General features: G+C 38.4%; 1 protein-coding gene and 1 long non-coding RNA gene across 4 annotated transcripts; one reads left to right on the forward strand and one right to left on the reverse strand.

Annotated features, from left to right (window-relative positions):
• The first annotated feature begins 24 nt into the window (after window positions 1–24).
• LOC117335037 (probable gluconokinase) lies at window positions 25–15,612 on the forward strand. Of its 3 annotated transcripts, none has more exons than XM_033894954.1 (6): window positions 25–139; window positions 7,780–7,861; window positions 9,590–9,620; window positions 12,986–13,072; window positions 13,782–13,825; window positions 14,997–15,612. In XM_033894954.1, the coding sequence occupies exons 2-6, from the start codon at window positions 7,824–7,826 to the stop codon at window positions 15,343–15,345; spliced, it is 549 nt and encodes a 182-aa protein (XP_033750845.1). In that variant the 5' UTR covers window positions 25–139; window positions 7,780–7,823; the 3' UTR covers window positions 15,346–15,612. The 3 variants fall into 3 exon arrangements, with proteins under 3 accessions (XP_033750845.1, XP_033750844.1, XP_033750846.1); XM_033894953.1 differs by having other exon boundaries at window positions 45–168; XM_033894955.1 differs by lacking the exon at window positions 12,986–13,072 and having other exon boundaries at window positions 45–168.
• On the reverse strand, window positions 12,969–15,108 carry LOC117335038. Its single transcript, XR_004534274.1, has 3 exons — window positions 15,030–15,108; window positions 14,670–14,703; window positions 12,969–13,022 (listed from the first exon to the last, which is right to left on the reverse strand). It is a non-coding gene; the product is annotated as an uncharacterized LOC117335038 (long non-coding RNA).
• Window positions 15,613–22,292: the final 6,680 nt, after the last annotated feature.

A 22,292-nucleotide genomic window follows, 5' to 3' on the forward strand; every position in this document is an offset into this window, starting at 1 on the left:
CCAAGTTCAAGGCCGCTCAAACCAGGAACACCTCGGGATTTTTCATGTAATGTAATGTTAAATTTTCGTCCATGCGGTCTGCTGCCAGGTTGTAACGATCGCTAAGTCCTACTTTCAGTTTGTTCATGGATTAACTAAAGTAATTATACTTCATGAATCACCACATAGGTACGCTGTTTGATTTTTTTTGACTTATGTGCCTGAATGGTATGACATAGTTAGTGAATCATTGTCTGTTGGAGGTCTGTAAATGTTTGAGTAAACCCACCTGTTGTTTCTCACCTGATCAGCTGATTAACTGTATTCAACATTTATGTTCTTCCTGTACACAACCATGACTTCCCATGTTCATTCTTATACATGTGTGTGGAGGGTTTTGGAGTATGTGAACTTAAATCTAGCTCACACTATAATCACAGGGGCATGTCTATTAATATTAGTCTTATAAATATTATTAAAAAAATAGCCAGAAATACCGAGGAGTTCTGGAGAAGCTAGAAATCTTGTGGCATGTACCGATTAAAGTTGGATTTCAACAACTCCGATGAATGTTACATATATAAATATAAATACATGAACCAAAAGATCAAAGTCTTCTGAAGAGATCAATCAAAATATATATATAGCTAGTAGAATTATGTTGGTAGGGGGAGATTTTGTTAGGAAAAAGAAGTTTGAAAAAATATGCCAGAATTTCAATGGCGATTACTTATTCCCTTGTCTATATATATATAGGTATTTCTTGCAATTTTTTTAATATAAGACTAGACATGTCCCCTTTGCCATTACAGTCCTGACTTGTACACCCTCCCTGCTGTCCCCTAGCTCACATTCTCATATCCCTACTGGTGCACATTACCTCTTAATCCCCTAACCAACATTATCATAGCCCCACATTTACACCCTCTATCTCCTCTCCTAGCTCACATTATCATAGCCCAACTGGTACATTATCTCTTTCCCTCCTCTTACTCACCCCAAGCTCAAACTATCGTAGCCCCACTGTTACACCCTCCCTCCCTTCTCTTATCCCACCTCAGATTATCATAGCCCCACTGGTACACCCTACCTCCCTTCTTTTATTCTACCTCACATTATCATACCCCTACTAGTATACCCTTTCTCCCTCTCTTCACTTCTCCTACCTCACACTTTCATAACCCCACTTGTGCATCCTTCCTCCCTTCTCCCACCTCACACTCTCTTAGCCCCACTAGTATACACGCCCTCTCCACTGCTAGCGTAAACTACACCCTCCCTTAGCTCTTATTATTATTATGGCCCAACTGGTACACCATCTCTTCCCCTCCCATTGCCCTTGCCCTTTCTCACACTATCATAGCCCCACTGGTACATCCTTCCTCCACCTCCCCTATCTTGTACTATCATAGCCCCACTGGCACCATCTCCCTACATCACACTATAAAAGCCTGACTGGTATGACCCTCCATCCCCTACCCTAGCTCAAACTATCATAGCATACCATCATACCATAGCCCCAATGGTATTGGCTTCCCCCACCCCTGGCTTATACTTTCATGGTCCCACTGTACACTCTCCCTCTCCCCCTACTTCACACTATAAAAGCCTGACTGATATGACCCCCCCTTAGGTCACATTATCATATTCCCACTGGTGCGGCCCTTCCTCTCCCTACCTTAGCAGACACTATGATATCCCCACAGGCACACCCTCATTCACCTCAAATACAGCTAACATTATAATAGCCCTACTGGTACACCCTCCCTCTCCTCCCCTAGCTCACATTATACGAGCGCTACTGGTACATTATCTCTTCCCTTGCTCTTACTTTTCCCTTGCTCACAAATCATATCCCCACTGGTCTACACTGGCATACTACATGTATTATAATTCTACCTACCTTAGCAGACACTATCGTAGACTCACTGGCAAACCCTTCCTCATCTTCCATAAAGCTTGCATTGTAAGAGCCCCAATAATATACCCTCCCTCTCCTCCCCTAGCTCACACTATCATAGCCCCACTAATATACCCTCCCTCTCCTTCCCCTAGCTCACACTATCATAGCCCCACTAATATACCCATCCTCTCCTCCCCTAGTTCACACTATCATAGCCCCACTAATATACCCTCCCTCTCCTCCCCTAGCTCACACTCATAGCCGCACTAATATACCCTCCCTCTCCTCCCCTAGCTCACACTATCATAGCCCCACTAATATACCCTCCCTCTCCTCCCCTAGCTCACACTATCATAGCCCCACTAATATACCCTCCCTCTCCTCCCCTAGCTCACACTATCATAGCCCCACTAATATACCCCTCCCTCTCCTCCCCTAGCTCACACTATCATAGCCCCACTAATATACCCTCCCTCTCCTCCCCTAGCTCACACTATCATAGCCCCACTAATATACCCTCCCTCTCCTCCCCTAGCTCACACTATCATAGCCCCACTAATATTACCTCTCCCTCTCCTCCCCTAGCTCACACTATCATAGCCCCACTAATATACCCCCCCCCCCCCTCTCCTCCCCTAGCTCACACTATCATAGCCCCACTAATATACCCTCCCTCTCCTCCCCTAGCTCACACTATCATAGCCCCACTAATATACCCTCCCTCTCCTCCCCTAGCTCACACTATCATAGCACCACTAATATACCCCTCCCTCTCCCTCCCCTAGCTTCACACTATCATAGCCCCACTAATATACCCTCCCTCTCTCCTCCCCTAGCTCACACTATCATAGCCCCACTAATATACCCTCCCTCTCCTCCCCTAGCTCACACTATCATAGCCCCACTAATATACCCTCCCTCTCCTCCCCTAGCTCACACTATCATAGCCCCACTAATATACCCTCCCTCTCCTCCCCTAGTTCACACTATCATAGCCCCACTAATATACCCTCCCTCTCCTCCCCTAGTTCACACTATCATAGCCCCACTAATATACCCTCCCTCTCCTCCCCTAGTTCACACTATCATAGCCCCACTAATATACCCTCCCTCTCCTCCCCTAGCTCACACTATCATAGCCCCACTAATATACCCTCCCTCTCCTCCCCTAGCTCACACTATCATAGCCCCACTAATATACCCTCCCCTCTCCTCCCCTAGCTCACACTATCATAGCCCCACTAATATACCCTCTCCCTCTCCTCCCCTAGCTCACACTATCATAGCCCCACTAATATACCCCTCCCTCTCCTCCCCTAGCTCACACTATCATAGCCCCACTAATATACCCCCCCCCTCTCCTCCCCTAGCTCACACTATCATAGCCCCACTAATATACCCATCCTCTCCTCCCCTAGTTAGCCCCACTAATATACCCTCCCTTCCTCCCCTAACTCACACTATCATAGCCCCACTAATATACCCTCCCTCTCCTCCCCTAGTTCACACTATCATAGCCCCACTAATATACCCTCCCTCTCCTCCCCTAGTTCACACTATCATAGCCCCACTAATATACCCTCCTCTCCTCCCCTAACCCACACTATCATAGCCCCACTAATATACCCTCCCCCCCCCCCCCTCTCCTCCCCTAGCTCACACTATCATAGCCCCACTAATATACCCTCCCTCTCCTCCCCTAGCTCACACTATCATAGCCCCACTAATATACCCTCCCTCTCCTCCCCTAGCTCACACTATCATAGCCCCACTAATATACCCTCCCTCTCCTCCCCTAGCTCACACTATCATAGCCCTACTGGAACTTCCATCCCCCCTCCTTTATCATAATTCAACCAATATATATACACTATCTGTTGAGAAGAATGACCACAGTTGTAAATTTTAGATTATTGACTGTCTGTCTGCTTATCTGACCATCCGCCCAGCTTCTATCTGGACAGCATCAATTTTAGCTCACCTGCAAGCCTGAACATTGTCGGTAACCCACGGGGACAGAGACCATCAGACTCTTGGTACAGAGAATCTTGTTTCAACTCTGAAAATAGCAACTAATCAAATACCACCACACATATTAAACTCTGGAACTCTTTAGTGCGAAACATATTTTGGGAATCCCCGTCATGGGAGCCGCTAATAATGGTCAATAAATGTAACAAACAAACATATATCTTGTTATTTGAAAGTCTTTGAAATTATGTATTTGAATCAGTTCTTTTACTATCGAAAGGAAATCCATGGAGGCCACCGTTAATGTATATAGTTGAACCAAAACCCCCAGGAAAGCAGTCTTTTGATTGGTCAAAATTCCAGAGAAATATTTTTCGGGAAACAAGTGTACCAATGGTCTCGTGGTCTCTATCCGTGAGCGTCAGGACCATACTGGCTTACAGAGGATGCCTGGGTCTGAAGGGCTGGTGGGCTTATGCCATGGAGTGGCATCACCGTCATCTAGAAAAAGTCATGAATGATTCGGCAGATCTTTACCAAATTTGGTCAAAAGCATCCTTTGGTGAAGGGGAACCAGTTATTTTCAAACAGTTGAACATTTTGTTATGGCATTATGAAGAAAAGTTTGTCGGAATTAAAGGAAGTAATGCAGTCTGATGTATATTTCACTTTCAACTTGCAGTTGCTTTTGAAGATTGCTTTAAATTTTCTTTGGAATCAGAGTGCTAAATTTGGAAAAAGTTGGTAGGAATACACTGAAAATCCTCATGCATTTGTGTAAAAGTAGAGAGTCTAGGTCACCTTACTAGCTTAGACTACTGAGAATTTCCCTTTAGTTTAGTGGTAGGTCGAGTATAGGTCATCTTACTAGCTAAGGCTAATGGATTTTTTTCCTTTACCCCAGTGGATCTTGTTTGCATTAAGAGAGAGAGAGAGAGAGTTCCTTGGAGCTAAAGACTCTGGGTTGTAGTTGTCTTTGGGGGTGAAAACTTTGTGAAGGGGTAGTAGTGTAAAAGTAGAGAGTATAAGGTCACCTTACTAGCTAGTCTAGCTGGTATTTCCCTTTAGCCTAGTGGTGAGATGCTTGCATGCCTTAAGAGTGAAAGGTCACTAGTTCAAGCCCGATTCCAGGCAAGGTATTATCACTATTTCTGAGAAAGTACTGAAGGGATCGTTCTCAAATTTCATATGTAGGTTTCCCTTGGTGCCTAGTTATGCATATTGCATTTTGAGACCAATCGGAAAACAACATGGCCGACAGGCAACCATCTTGAATTTTGATAATCAAAGTTTGTTATCGCTATTTCTGAGAAAGTACTGAAGGGATCTTTCTCAAATTTCATATGTTGGTTCCCCTTGGTGCCTAGTTATGCATATTGCATTTTGAGACCAAACGGAAAACAACATGGCCGACAGGCAGCCATCTTGGATTTTGATAATCGAAGTTTGTTATCGCTATTTTTCAGAAAGTACTGAAGGGATCTTTCTCAAACTTTTTTGTAAGTTCCCCTTGGTCTGTAGTTCTGCATATTGCATCTTGGGACCAATAAGAAAACAACATGGCCGACAGGCAGCCATTTTGGATTTCACAATTGAAGTTTGTTATAGCTATTTATCAAAAATTGCTGAATGGATCTTTCTGAAATTTCATTTGTAGGTTGACCTCTGTGCTTAGTTATGCATATTGAATTTTGAGACCAGTCAGAAAACAACCTGGCCGACAGGCAGCCATCTTGTATTTTGACGATTTAAGTTTGTTATCGCTATTTTACAGAAGGTACAGAAGGGATCTTTCTCAAATATCATATGTAGGTTCCCCTTGGTCCCTGGTGTTGCATTTTGGGACCAATCCGAAAACAACATGGCCGACAGACAGCCATTATCGCTAAATCTTAAATTTTATATATAGGTTCCCCTTGTTTGAAAAGTACTAGAGGGCTGTTTCTGAATTTACACAGATTAGTAAGACTTAGAGGAAGGGAAAAGTAGAGAAAAGATCAATCTGACATGGAACCTATAAAGATCATTCAATGGTGGGCGCCAAGATCCCTCTGGGATCTCTTGTTATAAGTTCCCCTTGGTCTGTAGTTCTGCATATTGCATCTTGGAACCAATAGGAAAACAACATGGCCGACAGGCAGCCATCTTGTATTTTGACAATTTAAGTTTGTTATCGCTATTTTACAGAAGGTACTGAAGGGATCTTTCTCAAATTTCATATGTAGGTTCCCCTTGGTCCCTGGTGTTGCATTTTGGGACCAATCCGAAAACAACAGACAGCCATTATCGCTAAATCTTAAATTTTATATATAGGTTCCCCTTGTTTGAAAAGTACTAGAGGGCTGTTTCTGAATTTACACAGATTAGTAAGACTTAGAGGAAGGGAAAAGTAGAGAAAATATCAATCTGACATGGAACCTATAAAGATCATTCAATGGTGGGCGCCAAGATCCCTCTGGGATCTCTTGTTTATTAGTCCATCCTATTAGATTTGTATGATATTCAACACAGCATCTGTTTTTAGCCCACCATCATCAGATGGTGGGCTATTCAAATCGCCCTGCGTCCGTGGTCCGTGGTCCGTCCGTCCCTGGATCCGTCCCTCCGTCCGTAAACAATTCTTGTTATCGCTATTTCTCAGAAAGTGCTGAAGGGATCTTTCTCAAATTTCATATGATGGTTCCCCTTGGTGCCTAGTTATGCATATTGCATTTTGAGACCAATCAGAAAACAACATGGCCGACAGACAGCCATCTTGGATTTTGACAATTGAAGTTTGTTATCGCTATTTCTCAGAAAGTACTGAAGGGATCTTTCTCAAATTTCATATGTATGTTCCCCTTGGTGCCTAGTTATGCATATTGCATTTTGAGACCAATCAGAAAACAACATGGCCGACAGACAGCCATTATGGATTTTGAAGTTTGTTATCGCTATTTCTCAGAAAGTACTTAAGGGATCTTTCTCAAATTTCATATGTAGGTTCGCCTCAGTGCCTAGTTATGCATATTGAGACCAATCGGAAAACAACATGGCCGATAGGCAGCCATCTTGGATTTTGACAATTGAAGTTTGTTATCGCTATTTCTCAGAAAGTACTTAAGGGATCTTTCTCAAATTTCATATTTAGGTTCCCCTTGGTGCCTAGTTATGCATATTGCATTTTGAGACCAATCGGAAAACAACATGGCCGACAGACAGCCATGTTGGATTTTGACAATTGAAGTTTGTTATCGCTATTTCTCAGAAAGTACTGAAGGGATCTTTCTCAAATTTCATATGTAGGTTCCCCTTGGTGCCTTTAGTTATGCATATTCCATTTTTAGACCAGTTAGAAAACAACATGGCCGACAGGCAGCCATTATGGATTTTGCCAATTGAAGTTTGTTATCGCTATTTCTCATAAAGTACCGAAGGGATCTTTCTCAAATTTCATATGTAGGTTCCCCTTGGTCCCTCGTATTGCATTTTGGGACCAGACTGTCCTGAAAACAACCTGGCAAACAAACAGCCATTATCGCTAAATCTCAAATTTCTTATATTTATTTAGCTAGGATTCCCTTTTTTGAAAAGTACTGGAGGGATGTTTCTCAATTTGCACAGATTAGTAAAATGAAGGAAAAGTAGAGAGAAGATCAATCTGACATAGAACCTATAAAGATCATTCAATGGTGGGCGCCAAGATCCCTCTGGGATCTCTTGTTATATATTTCACACTGGGGAAAAAAATTCTTTCCTCTCTCTGATGCTCTCAGAACCAGGTAAAGTTGTGACCATCCTGGCACCTCCCCACCTCAAAACACCAGGTGTGTGTCCTCATATTAATAGTAGTCTAGTGCTACACACCCTGTGTTACTGTCTGTCCTACCCCTGTGATATGATATCGTTCTAAATACCGGTAATAATTGTGAGTTGTTCCTTCACAGGTTCCTCCTCTACCTGAATGGTGCTACACTAGTTACCTCAGATCATGCAGATCATTATAATTGGAGTTTCTGGGTGTGGAAAGTAAGTTACCCTGACATACATTTTAGTCCTATCATATAGCTGGTCATTTTTACAGGGATATTTTCACTATTTCATAAGCCATTTCAGATATGGTTGCAAAAAATTTGATCTGAAAAAAATACGACATTGGTAAATATCCTCGAAATACTATGACTAAGACTGTTGTCATTGTAAATGTTCAGAACAAATCATATGCTACATATGACAGACGATTAATGGTAGAACAAACATAACATGGTTATGCAGAATACAGATGTACTTATAAGCATAAATGGCTACTTAATCTTGTTGAACCTGGTGTTTGAATGCTAATTTTGATGTAGCATAGGTTAATACCATATCTTAATTTGCTGAAATTGAAATCTTTTGTTCTAAATGAAAAGGACAAATTGTTTGACCTGCAAAAATACCCGGCTATGTGGTAGTTCTCTATCAGGCATACTTTAGTAATTTATCATTGTTGCCTGGGTACATCATCATAGGTGAGCTAATATGCCATTGTGCAGCATCTGTCATCTGTCATCTGTCCTCCATCAACTTTCCCCTTTAAACAAATTCTTCTCATTATAACTAAGAGGCCCAGAGGCCTGATATTGGACCTGTATCATGCTGTGATGAAGGGTTATCCAGGTTGGCCAAATGAATAGCCTTGACCTACTTTCAAGGTTGCAGGGTTCAAATATTTTTAAACAAACTCAATAACTATTAAGAGGTCCAGAAAGACCTGATAACGGGCCGGTACCATGCTGGTTGGAGCATTGAGGACCACAGAGTATTTTTAAATGAATTTAGCTGTACATTTACCTGACCTACGTACGTTAAAGCTAGGAGGGTCAGATATGCTAAAAACTTTGAACGACTTCTAAGGTACAAAAAGGCCTAGGGTCATGATATTTGGCTAGTTCCATTCTGGGCTGAAAGATTACTTATGGTTAAAGGTACTGAAATGGAGGAATATTCAGAATAGAATCCACATAAATGACTAGACTAATAATAAAAGTTTTCCAATAAAGTCTTCTCTTCATATTAGGTGCCAAATAATTACTTTGTCTTTGTAACATTTTATTTTATTGACCTTGATGTATTGATTTAATTAAGAATATACTTTTCAGTAATTACCAGGTGCTTTGCCTCTAGTTGCCCAATTTATATGGCGATAAAGCAGAAGCTTATACCCTTCCAGAACAGTCTCACACAACCAGTAAATCTGTATTTTGTGGTGGGTATATCTTGCCCTTAGTTAATCAATTTTGAGTTACAATTTTGTTGACTTGTCTTTCTGATAATAGACCTTCTGTACCATCACTAGTGTCTAGTGTGTAGTCTCCTGTAGATCAATATGGACATCCCTTCTGTATCTTCTAAACAAAACTTTGGGGGGCATTGTGAGTGAACATACAAAATGGCTGCCCCCATTGTACCATCTGATATATCTTATCATTTTCATTTTCTAGTGTAGAATGTTAGAAAGGTATAGTGGCCCAGCCGTCTTAAGAAATTGGAATCAGTTGCTACTTCATGCCTTTGCCAATAAAGGTTGCTTCTCTGGTCCATTGTGTGATCTCTATAGACAAGTTTGATTGTATGTATGCTTATAATTACTTCGCCAAAGTAGAAAAGTTCATTGAAGAATTAAAGGTTGCATTGTTTTTGTCATACATTTTGACAACAGTATTCTTCAGGTGCAATTTTTAAAAATATTCAGTATCGTCAACTTTTCTTTTCCAGAACAACAGTTGGACAGGCACTGGCAAAGAAGGTAAACTGACCTAAGATCTGTATTACAACAAAGTAGGGGAGGGGTGGGGGAGGTTGGGTATTCTGGAATCAGTCTGTCTGTTGGCACACAATTTTTACCACCCTGCCTATTCCTCTCAAGGATTATTCATAGATTTCACTGAAGATTTGAACACATGTTATTCATGACATTTTCTTGTGTCTCCCTGAAAGCCATTAAGTTCCATCAATTTTTAACAGAGTTATGGCCCTTAATGCCACAAAGTGAGACATATCTAGCCTGGACTACGACTCCAAACATAGTTAAACAATTTTAATAAAACTACTCAGAAATATTAAGGAATATGTGCAGATGTGCATGCAGATTTTTTTTGAGAAAATTTTGGTTGTCATGATCACCAGGTCAGTATCCACAGGTTTTGTGTAATGGCCGATAGGTCGTCAGTCCTTAGATCAATTTTATTCAAACTTGTTTATGTGTCGTATCTTATTAATGCCAATATGAATATAGGTAAAATTAATCACAACAAGCTCAAATGTTGCTGCTAATGGATATTTATTTGTCGACTTTATAGCTAGTTATGCCTCTTAGGTCAAGCTTTCATCAGAACAATTTTCAATTGTTTTATCAAAGTATTTTTTTGGGTGTTTTGTTTGTACCTCCGAACAGTACCCAGATGCTCTACCAATTGGTCACTGATGATCGACCCAGTCCAGTGGAATTTCATGAATATTAAGAATTTACATTCGTAATGATATTAATAAATGATGACATGTTTGTTTTACTGAGGGTAATTTGTCAATATTCCAACAAAAACATAGTACACAGTGTATAAGTCATTGTTTATCATGATGATGCTTGTGCTAATAACACACCGATATACAAACAGTGTTTTAGGCGTAGGTACCAGTGGGTCAATATAGAATAACATTGATTTACCATTCTTATCTATATATAGAAGGATACTATTTACTTTTCAGTATCCGGATGAGGTGTTTGATAGGTTAACCAGATATTTCATATTAGAAAAACATACCTGAAATATTTCCTGGACAATGTATACTGTATCATGTAGGGCACCTCATACTATTTGTATATATGGTATTTTCTTTTTATTTATCCTGTAATAAGTCCAGGGGTAAATATGTAAACTTATGAAATAATAATAGGTACAATTTTGATTCAAAGATACAGGCTCAGCATATTGCCAGACTTTGAAATAATATTTGTAATATATACTGACCTGCAATAGACATAAAAAATGGCCAGTTTATTACCAGGTAAATGTAGTACATGGCTTAAGACAGCATCTAATTTATATAAGCTCTATCACAATGGTTCACACTTTATTGATAAATAACTTTGGTAGCCTTGGCTAAAATATTCCTCAACTGCTGCTGAAGTTCTTACCAGGGGTATATAAATACAATTTTTTTGAAATGCTTAAAATTAATTTATTTTAATGTATATGAAAGATTGCACTTTGACATGAAAATCCCACTATAAAGTATTTCTATATGTATGGCCCAGTATATTATTCTTATCTGTATTTAAGAAGCAGAAATTAAATTGAAATGTGAGATTAAATTTGTATTTGTATAATAATAATATTACATAGAAATAGATACAAGTCAGACTCATACATCTATATTATCGACAATTTACTTGTCTGTACTGTCGTTATTACTACTTGACAATTATCTATTTCTAGTAATACGCATCCAATGAACATTTGTTTGTTAGGATCCAGTACCTATATTGGTTTATACCGTCGTTATTACTTACTAGACCCTATATATATATACATGTATGTATATAATTAAAAATATATAACGTCCTTGTGATGGATATACATAGTAATAGTAATAAAAAACACAAACCAGAAATTCACACTAGCGCTTTCACATGCTTTGAGAGCAAGCTCTTCATTACACCTGAAGAGCTTGCTCTCAAAGCATGTGAAAGCGCTAGTGTGAATTTCTGGTTTGTGTTTTTTATTATTATTACTATATATATAAATATATATATATATATAAACATCTTGGAAGATCAATGGAAGTGGCTTACCTCAGCTCAACTGAATTATTTCTAAGCTGAAAAATAGCATATTTTGGATGTCAAAAAGCTTTACTTGAAATTTAAAATTGAAAACTTGAGGTGTTAGTTACACCTCACACTCCTCTGTCTTTTACTGGGGCAGTAACATAATTTTGTTGTGTTTTGAATTTTAAAAGAACTAACTTTACTTTTGTATATATCAACGGTTAAAAATTAGACAATTTTTTCATTCACATGTGCATATTTGGAGTTAATTAACTGGTTTGTGTGTCAGTTTGTTAAGCAAAGGGAGGTAACACACAATAATGTTTAGTGAGCTTGTGGCTCTTTAGATTAATACTCTTTGTGAATTTTTTATATAAATTATTTGATAAAAAGTTCTGTAGAAAAGGTTGAGAGAAATACTATTAATGTGTTTAGATATGATTTCCTTTTGAAAAAAGTGTATAGTATACAATTTTCATATATACATTTACAGTATATATATGCAGTAAATAAATCCTTGATAAGCATATCAGGTCTTGTGGAAAATTGATTTATGGTCTCAATATGGCTGTGAAAAATAGCTTATATTCTCAATAATGCTAAATTTGGTGAATTTTCTTTGATAATTTCTGCTTAGAATTCTTCCTTCTATAGATATTGTTATATTTTCTTTTATCTTGTTTTAACATTTCTCTTCAAAAGTGTAAATAACTCACTAAAAACTTTGTGGAATCTTCTGTAAAATGAAATAAGAAATTATGTTTGTATATATATTTACACATTTTGTCGAGAAGTATTTTGATTGTTTTCTTATCCCCTCAAATTGTGGAGGGGCTTTAGCGAAGGGATCATCCATTTATGTCCATCTGAGCAGTACAATCCAGAGATAATCATGTCATACCAGATCAATAGAATTATACATGGATCTGTTCCTCAGACAGGGATGTCTCAACTCAAGTGTAAGAGTTTGTAATTGGCTGGTCAGCATGAGGCTTGCCAAACTCTTGCAAGAGGATTTAGATGTCCCCGACTCCACCGAACAGGCCATGCTTGATTATTTTTCTCACATATACCTAAAATTAGAATGTAAACAATTGTGTTGTAAAACCTTTTCATCATGTCATCATCAATGTCCCATTCACACTATTGTCAGTAATATCATAGCACATGCATGTCTCCTTCATAAGAGGACAAAGCCTGTCACTTATCATAGTCAAAGTGTCAAAGGTCAAGGTCACTGAGTGTTTAACAAAATCTGTCATATGTACAGCATATTCTGCATCCTTCATAGATAACCAGCACAAGGACATGTTGTAAGGGTATATTCTTGATTTTGTTCGTAGTTGAATCTGCCCTTCCGTGATGCTGATGAATTCCACTCTACAAAAAACAGGGAGAAGATGTCACAAGGACAACCGCTGACAGACAAGGTATTGACTGAAATCAAACTCAATTCTTAAAAGGACAGAAGTATTGTTAAGAATATTTCCTCCATAGAAATTTTAAGGTCTATTTGTAGCCAACACTTCAATTCAAACTGAAACGGTTTATGAAGATGTTGACATCATAAAAATGAATTTAGAGGTACCTGAAAGGTCATGGCCAAGCACTGTGGGTGTCTAATAGACTGCCTTCAATATCAATTTGGATATGTCAGATGTAACAAAATACTAAAGAAATTGCGATATTGAGATGATATTTTATGCATAATCATTCATTAGAACTTTGGAATATCAATTGGCATATTTGTATCAGATTTTAAAGTCATTTGTCTTCGAGTCAAAGTTCACTACAAAGATGCAAATAATGATTGGAAAGGTTTGATTGCCAAGACACTTGTTTTATATATATGATAACTGCTGATGAAGCAGATCTGGACTCCTAGAGGAATAATACCAGTGGCCAAGTACCAGCTCAAATGGCCTCCATTTAAAGTTCAGAGGTCATTGGTTTGAGTCTAGGTCTGGTCATTCATTTTCCCTCTCTTATTGCACAAGAAGGTACAATGTAACTAGCTCCAATAACAGCTCTGGACCCTAGATAGACAATTTCTTATAGATGGTCATCATACCAAAAAGCATTAAAATATGTGACAATTTCACCTTTAAAATCATACCTTTGACCTATTTCTTTCCTCAGGACAGGATTCCTTGGTTGTCAGAAATACATCAGTACATGCAGAGGTAAGTATACATAATCTAATTAATACATAGCCATCACTTAATTAGAATTTTTTTTTTTTTTTTTTACAGGGAACATTACTGTAACAATAATTCTTTGATGTGTTCATATGAGAGTGAGTGGGTATGTTTGTATGTGGGTATGTTTGTTTGTGGGTGAGTGGGTATGATTGTATGTGGGTGAGTGGGTATGTTTGTATGTGGGTGAGTTGGTATGTTTGTATGTGGGTGAGTGGGTATGTTTGTTTGTGGGTGAGAGGGTATGTTTGTATGTGGGTGAGTGGGTATGTTTGTATGTGAGTGAGAGGGTATGTTTGTATGTTGGTGAGAGGGTATGTTTGTATGTGAGTGAGAGGGTATGTTTGTATGTGGTTGAGTGGTCATGTTTGTATGTGGGTATGTTTGTTTGTAAGTGAGAGGGTATGTTTTTATGTGTGTGAGAGGGTATGTTTGTATGTGTGTGAGAGGGTATGTTTGTATGTGGGTGAGTGGGTATGCTTGTATGTGGGTGAGTGGGTATGTTTGTTTGTAAGTGAGAGGGTATGTTTGTATGTGGGTGAGAGGGTATGTCCATATGTGGTTGAGTGGTCATGTTTGTATGTGGTATGTTTGTTTGTACGTGAGAGGGTATGCTTGTATGTGGACGAGTGGGTATGTTTGTTTGTAAGTGAGAGGGTATGTTTGTATGTGGGTGAGAGGGTATGTTTTTATGTGGGTGAGTGGGTATGTTTGTTTGTAAGTGAGAGGGTATGTTTGTATGTGGGTGAGAGGGTATGTCAATACAGTATTTGTGCTCTTGTGAATTCATTTTGATAAAACATCATACAATCGTCAAATAAGAGATTACCTTGAATATCAGAGTGTCTGTTCCAGGGTGCAAACTGCAAAGTAAATGACAAAGTCATAGTTAAATTTTATTTTTTTGGCTTAAAGCAGGATATTTTAGTAGGCATACTTGGCACATGAAGGGATTTGTATCGCTTGTTCAATATCTTTTTTATATCAACTTCCTTATATTGATGGATATACTTTACATGAAAACATGAATAAAACACAATAGCAATGTGGAAGAACTAATATCTTTCAAATATGACAGTTGGTAATAACATAAAAGACCAATAATTTTGGTTTATTTTTTTAACACAATTAAAAAGTTAATAATTCTGTTTTACAGTTTGGAGTCCCAAAATAAAGATGGAGTTGTTACCTGCTCTGGTCTCAAGAAACTGTACCGACATATTCTTCTTAGAGGTGTTGAAAGTGACGATCCCAATTCCCAGTCTTCGTCTAAGAAATGTTTGAATAAATCATCTGTGTTATTTGTACTTTTGCATGGGAAAGAGGAGACACTACAGAGAAGAATGGATTGCAGAAAGGACCATTTCATGCCAGCTTCACTTCTGCCTTCCCAACTGGCCACGTTAGAACACCCTGACGATACAGAACACTATATTATTGTAGATATCGACAACACTGTCGATGATATTGTGAGTCGGATCATTACAGCTGTACAAACATCTTAACAGCATGGGAATTAATTATACTGTGATTATTAATTAGACTGTGATTATTAATTAGACTGTGATTATATGTCAGATTATCAGAGTCCTTCAGCAATCTTTCATGTAAACATAATAATAGACAATTGACAAAACTTTATTGATGACATTAAGTAATATACATGTATATGAACCGTTTTATAATTTGTATTGATCAAGTCCATTTTTAATAAATATTTCAAAATTTCTGGACAAACCTGTTCAATAGTGAAAAAATAAACAAAGACTATGTTTGTCTATGCTGATGTTTGTTATTATTATCCATTATGTTTTATTACCTTATCATCATCAGATGGTGGGCTATTCAAATCGCCTTGCGTCCGTCATCCGTGGTCCATGGTTCGTCCATTCGTCGCTCCGTCCGTCCGCCCGTCTGTAAACAATCCCTGTTGTCGCTATTTCCCTGAAAGTACTGTAGGGATAATTACAAAATTTCACATGCACCTTCCTCTTGGTCCCTAGTTGTGCATATATTCTATTTTAAGAGCGATCGGACAGGCGGCCATAGGGGACAGGTGGCCATCTTGGATTTTGACATTTGAAGGTTGCTATCGCTAAATCTCAGAAAGTATTGAAGGGATCTTTACTCAAATTTCACATGCACATTTCCCTTGGTCCTTAGTTATGCATATATCATTTTGTGACCAGTTAGAAAACAACATGGCCGACAGGCAGCCATCTTGGATGTTGACAATTGCATATTGCATATTGCATTTTCGGACCAGTTGGAAAACAATATGGCCGACAGGAAGCCATCTTGGATTTTGATACAGAAGGTACTGAAGGGATCGTTCTCAAATTTCATATGTAGGTTCCCCTTGGTCCCTTAATTGTATTGCATTTTGGGACCAATCTGAAAACAACATGGCTGACAGACAGCCATGGATTATTGCTAAATCTCAAATTTCATATATAAGTAGGTTTCCCTTGTTTGAAAAGTACTGGAGGGATGTTTCTCAATTCACACAGATTAGTAAGAGGAAGGGAAACATAGAGAGAAGATCAATCTGACATGGAACCCTATAAAGATCATTCAATGGTGGGCGCCAAGATCCCTCTTGAATATCTTGTTTATATCAGAGTTGTAATAATTCCGATACAGTTATTGACTTGCACCTGAAATAATTGCTTCATGACAACCAGGTATACAGGAAATGACATGTGTTAACCTGGAGGAAGTCAGCCAAATTTATATCACATGTTTATATACCTGACCAGAATTAAATTCAGGGGTAAATTAGAATATTGTGTATTGTTGTCTTAATAAAGACTGACTAGACAAAGCCAGTTGGATCTAATATTCCACTGCCACCTGAACATGTACATATCTCTTATATATAGTGGTTAATACATGGACTCCAGATACATGTAGTAAATGCTCAATCAATTGTTCAATTTGAAAAAAAAAATTGGTGTCTAATCACTTCAAGGAGCTGTAATGATGATCATTGATATTTTGTCATATAATTATGTTTATACATTATAATTTGTGAATTTTTAGCCCACCATCATCAGATGGTGGGCTATTCAAATCGCCCTGCGTCCGTGGTCCGTCCGTCCGTCCCTCCTTAAACAATTCTTGTTATCGCTATTTCTCAGAAAGTACTGAAGGGATCTTTCTCAAATTTCATATGTAGGTTCCCCTTGGTGCCTAGTTATGCACATTGCATTTTGAGACCAATCAGAAAACAACATGGCCGACAGGCAGCCATCTTGGATTTTGACAATTGAAGTTTGTTATCGCTAATTCTCAGAAAGCACTAAAGGGATCTTTCTCAAATTTCATATGTAGGTTCCCCTTGGTGCCTAGTTATGCACATTGCATTTTGAGACCAATCAGAAAACAACATGGCCGACAGGCAGCCATCTTGGATTTTGACAATTGAAGTTTGTTATCGCTAATTCTCAGAAAGCACTAAAGGGATCTTTCTCAAATTTCATATGTAGGTTCCTCTTGGTGCCTAGTTATGCATATTGCATTTTGAGACCAATCGAAAACAACATGGCCGACAGACAGCCATCTTGGATTTTGACAATTGAAGTTTGTTATCGCTATTACTCAGAAAATACTGAAGGGATCTTTCTCAAATTTCATATGTAGGTTCCCCTTGATACTTAGTTATGCATATTGCATTTTGAGACTAATCGGAAAAACAACATGGCCGACAGGCAGCCATCTTGGATTTTGACAATTGAAGTTTGTTATCGCTAATTCTCAGAAAGCACTGAAGAGATCTTTCTCAAATTTCATATGTAGGTTCCTCTTGGTGCCTAGTTATGCATATTACATTTTGAGACCAATCAGAAAACAACATGGCCGACAGGCAGCCATCTTGGATTTTGACAATTGAAGTTTGTTATCGCTATTTCTCAGAAAGTACTGAAGGGATTTTTTCTCAAATTTCATATGTAGGTTTCACTTGATGTTTTGTTATGCATATTACATTTTGAGACTAATCGGAAAACAACATGGCGGATAGGCAGCCATCTTGGATTTTGACAATTGAAGTTTGTTATCGCTATTTCTAAGAAACTAATGCAGGGATCTTCCTGAAAGTTCATATGTAGGTTCCCCTCGGTGTCTAGTTATGCATATTGAAATTTGAGACCAATCGGAAAACAACATGGCCGACAGGCAGCCATCTTGGATTTCGACAATTGAAGTTTGTTATCGCTATTTCTAAGAAAGTATTGAAGGGATCTTCCTGAAATTTCATATGTAGGTTCCCCTTGGTGCCTAGTTATGCATATTGTATTTTGAGACTAATCGGAAAACAACATGGCCGACAGGCAGCCATCTTGGATTTCGAAAATTGAAACTTGTTATCGCTATTTCTATGAAACTCATTAAGGGATCTTCCTGAAATGTCATATGTAGGTTCCCCTTGGTGCCTAGTTATGCATATTGTATTTTGAGACTAATCGGAAAACAACATGGCCGACAGGCAGCCATCTTGGATTTCGAAAATTGAAACTTGTTATCGCTATTTCTAAGAAACTAATGAAGGGATCTTTCTCAAATTTCATATGTAGGTTTCTCTTGGTGCCTAGTTATGCATATTGCATTTTGAGACCAATCGGAAAACAACATGGCCGACAGGCAGCCATCTTGGATTTTGACAATTGAAGATTGTTATCGCTATTCCTCAGAAAACACTGAAGGGATCTTTCTCAAATTTCATATGTAGGTTCCCCTTGATGCATAGTTATGCATATTGCATTTTGAGACTAATCGGAAAAACAACATGGCCGACAGGCAGCCATCTTGGATTTTGACAATTGAAGTTTGTTATCGCTAATTCTCAGAAAGCACTGAAAAGATCTTTCTCAAATTTCATATGTAGGTTCCTCTTGGTGCTTAGTTATGCATATTACATTTTAAGACCAATCGAAAAACAACGTGGCCGACAGGCAGCCATCTTGGATTTTGACAATTGAAGATTGTTATCGCTATTCCTCAGAAAATACTGAAGGGATCTTTCTCAAATTTCATATGTAGGTTCCCCTTGATGCCTAGTTATGCATATTGCATTTTGAGTCTAATCGGAAAAACAACATGGCCGACAGGCAGCCATCTTGGATTTTGACAATTGAAGTTTGTTATCGCTAATTCTCAGAAAGCACTGAAGAGATCTTTCTCAAATTTCATATGTAGGTTTCTCTTGGTGCCTAGTTATGCATATTTCATTTTGAGACCAATCGGAAAAACAACATGGCCGACAGGCAGCCATCTTGGATTTTGACAATTGAAGTTTGTTATCGCTATTTCTCAGAAAGTACTGAAGGGATTTTTCTCAAATTTCATATGTAGGTTTCCCTTGATGCTTAGTTATGCATATTGCGTTTTAAGACTAATCGGAAAACAACATGGCCGACAGGCAGCCATCTTGGATTTTGACAATTGATGTTATCGCTATTTCTAAGAAACTAATGAAGGGATCTTCCTGAAAGTTCATATGTAGGTTCCCCTCGGTGTCTAGTTATGCATATTGCAATTTGAGACCAATCGGAAAACAACATGGCCGACAGGCAGCCATCTTGGATTTCGACAATTGAAGTTTGTTATCGCTATTTCTAAGAAAGTATTGAAGGGATCTTCCTGAAATTTCATATGTAGGTTCCCCTTGGTGGCTAGTTATGCATATTGTATTTTGAGACTAATCGGAAAACAACATGGCCGACAGGCAGCCATCTTGGATTTCGAAAATTGAAACTTGTTATCGCTATTTCTAAGAAACTAATTAAGGGATCTTCCTGAAATGTCATATGTAGGTTCCCCTTGGTGCCTAGTTATGTATATTGTATTTTGAGACTAATCGGAAAACAACATGGCCGACAGGCAGCCATCTTGGATTTCGAAAATTGAAACTTGTTATTGCTATTTCTAAGAAACTAATGAAGGGATCTTTCTCAAATTTCATATGTAGGTTTCTCTTGGTGCCTAGTTATGCATATTGCATTTTGAGACCAATCGGAAAACAACATGGCCGACAGGCAGCCATCTTGGATTTTGACAATTGAAGATTGTTATCGCTATTCCTCAGAAAACACTGAAGGGATCTTTCTCAAATTTCATATGTAGGTTCCCCTTGATGCATAGTTATGCATATTGCATTTTGAGACTAATCGGAAAAACAACATGGCCGACAGGCAGCCATCTTGGATTTTGACAATTGAAGTTTGTTACCGCTAATTCTCAGAGAGCACTGAAGAGATCTTTCTCAAATTTCATATGTAGGTTCCTCTTGGTGCCTAGTTATGCATATTACATTTTAAGACCAATTGGAAAACAACATGGCCGACAGGCAGCCATCTTGGATTTTGACAATTGAAGATTGTTATCGCTATTCCTCAGAAAATACTGAAGGGATCTTTCTCAAATTTCATATGTAGGTTCCCCTTGATGCCTTGTTATGCATATTGCATTTTGAGTCTAATCGGAAAAACAACATGGCCGACAGGCAGCCATCTTGGATTTTGACAATTGAAGTTTGTTATCGCTAATTCTCAGAAAGCACTGAAGAGATCTTTCTCAAATTTCATATGTAGGTTTCTCTTGGTGCCTAGTTATGCATATTTCATTTTGAGACCAATCGGAAAAACAACATGGCCGACAGGCAGCCATCTTGGATTTTGACAATTGAAGATTGTTATCGCTATTTCTCAGAAAGTACTGAAGGGATTTTTCTCAAATTTCATATGTAGGTTCCCCTTGATGCTTAGTTATGCATATTGTGTTTTGAGACTAATCGGAAAACAACATGGCCGACAGGCAGCCATCTTGGATTTTGACAATTGAAGTTTGTTATCGCTATTACTCAGAAAATACTGAAGGGATCTTTCTCAAATTTCATATGTAGGTTCCCCTTGATGCATAGTTATGCATATTGCATTTTGAGACTAATCGGAAAAACAACATGGCCGACAGGCAGCCATCTTGGATTTTGACAATTGAAGTTTGTTATCGCTAATTCTCAGAAAGCACTGAAGAGATCTTTCTCAAATTTCATATGTAGGTTTCTCTTGGTGCCTAGTTATGCATATTTCATTTTGAGACCAATCGGAAAAACAACATGGCCGACAGGCAGCCATCTTGGATTTTGACAATTGAAGATTGTTATCGCTATTTCTCAGAAAGTACTGAAGGGATTTTTCTCAAATTTCATATGTAGGTTCCCCTTGATGCTTAGTTATGCATATTGTGTTTTGAGACTAATCGGAAAACAACATGGCCGACAGGCAGCCATCTTGGATTTTGACAATTGAAGTTTGTTATCGCTATTACTCAGAAAATACTGAAGGGATCTTTCTCAAATTTCATATGTAGGTTCCCCTTGATGCATAGTTATGCATATTGCATTTTGAGACTAATCGGAAAAACAACATGGCCGACAGGCAGCCATCTTGGATTTTGACAATTGAAGTTTGTTATCGCTAATTCTCAGAAGCACTGAAGGGATCTTTCTCAAATTTCATATGTAGGTTTCTCTTGGTGCCTAGTTATGCATATTTCATTTTGAGACCAATCGGAAAACAACATGGCCGACAGGCAGCCATCTTGGATTTTGACAATTGAAGTTTGTTATCGCTATTTCTCAGAAAGTACTGAAGGGATTTTTCTTAAATTTCATATGTAGGTTCCCCTTGATGCTTAGTTATGCATATTGTGTTTTGAGACTAATCGGAAAACAACATGGCCGACAGGCAGCCATCTTGGATTTTGACAATTGAAGCTTGTTATCGCTATTTCTAAGAAACTAATGAAGGGATCTTCCTGAAATTTCATATGTAGGTTCCCCTTGGTGTCTAGTTATGCATATAGCATTTTGAGACCAATCGGAAAACAACATGGCCGACAGGCAGCCATCTTGGATTTCGACAATTGAAGTTTGTTATCGCTATTTCTCAGAAAGTACTGAAGGGATCTTCCTAAAATTTCATATGTAGGTTTCCCTTGGTGCCTAGTTATGCATATTGTATTTTGAGACTAATCGGAAAACAACATGGCCGACAGGCAGCCATGTTGGATTTCGAAAATTGAAACTTGTTATCGCTATTTCTAAGAAACTAATGAAGGGATCTTCCTGAAATTTCATAGGTAGGTTCCCCCAGGTGCCTAGTTATGCATATTGCATTTTGAGACCAATCGGAAAACAACATGGCCGACAGGCAGCCATCTTTGATTTTGACAATTGAAGTTTGTTATCGCTATTTCTCAGAAAGAACTGAAGGAATCTTTCTCAAATTCCATATATAGGTTCCCCTTGGTGCCTTAATGTTAAATTTTATATATAGGTTTCCCTTGTTTGAAAAGTACTAGAGGCTTCTTCTGAATTTACACAGATTAGTAAGACTTAGAGGAGAAAAGTAGAGAAAAGATCAATCTGACATGGAACCTATGAAGAACATTC

Source organism: Pecten maximus, chromosome 9, assembly GCF_902652985.1.
Source record: "Pecten maximus chromosome 9, xPecMax1.1, whole genome shotgun sequence".
NCBI lineage: Eukaryota > Metazoa > Mollusca > Bivalvia > Pectinida > Pectinidae > Pecten > Pecten maximus.

Excerpts from the sequence above, each read along its gene's own strand:
- LOC117335037 (XM_033894954.1), top strand. The coding sequence starts at position 7,824 with ATGCAGATCATTATAATTGGAGTTTCTGGGTGTGGAAA. Across the intron at positions 9,621-12,985 it reads GACAGGCACTGGCAAAGAAG|TTGAATCTGCCCTTCCGTGA; the intron begins GTAAACTGACCT and ends TTTTGTTCGTAG. Across the intron at positions 13,073-13,781 it reads GACAACCGCTGACAGACAAG|GACAGGATTCCTTGGTTGTC; the intron begins GTATTGACTGAA and ends TTCTTTCCTCAG.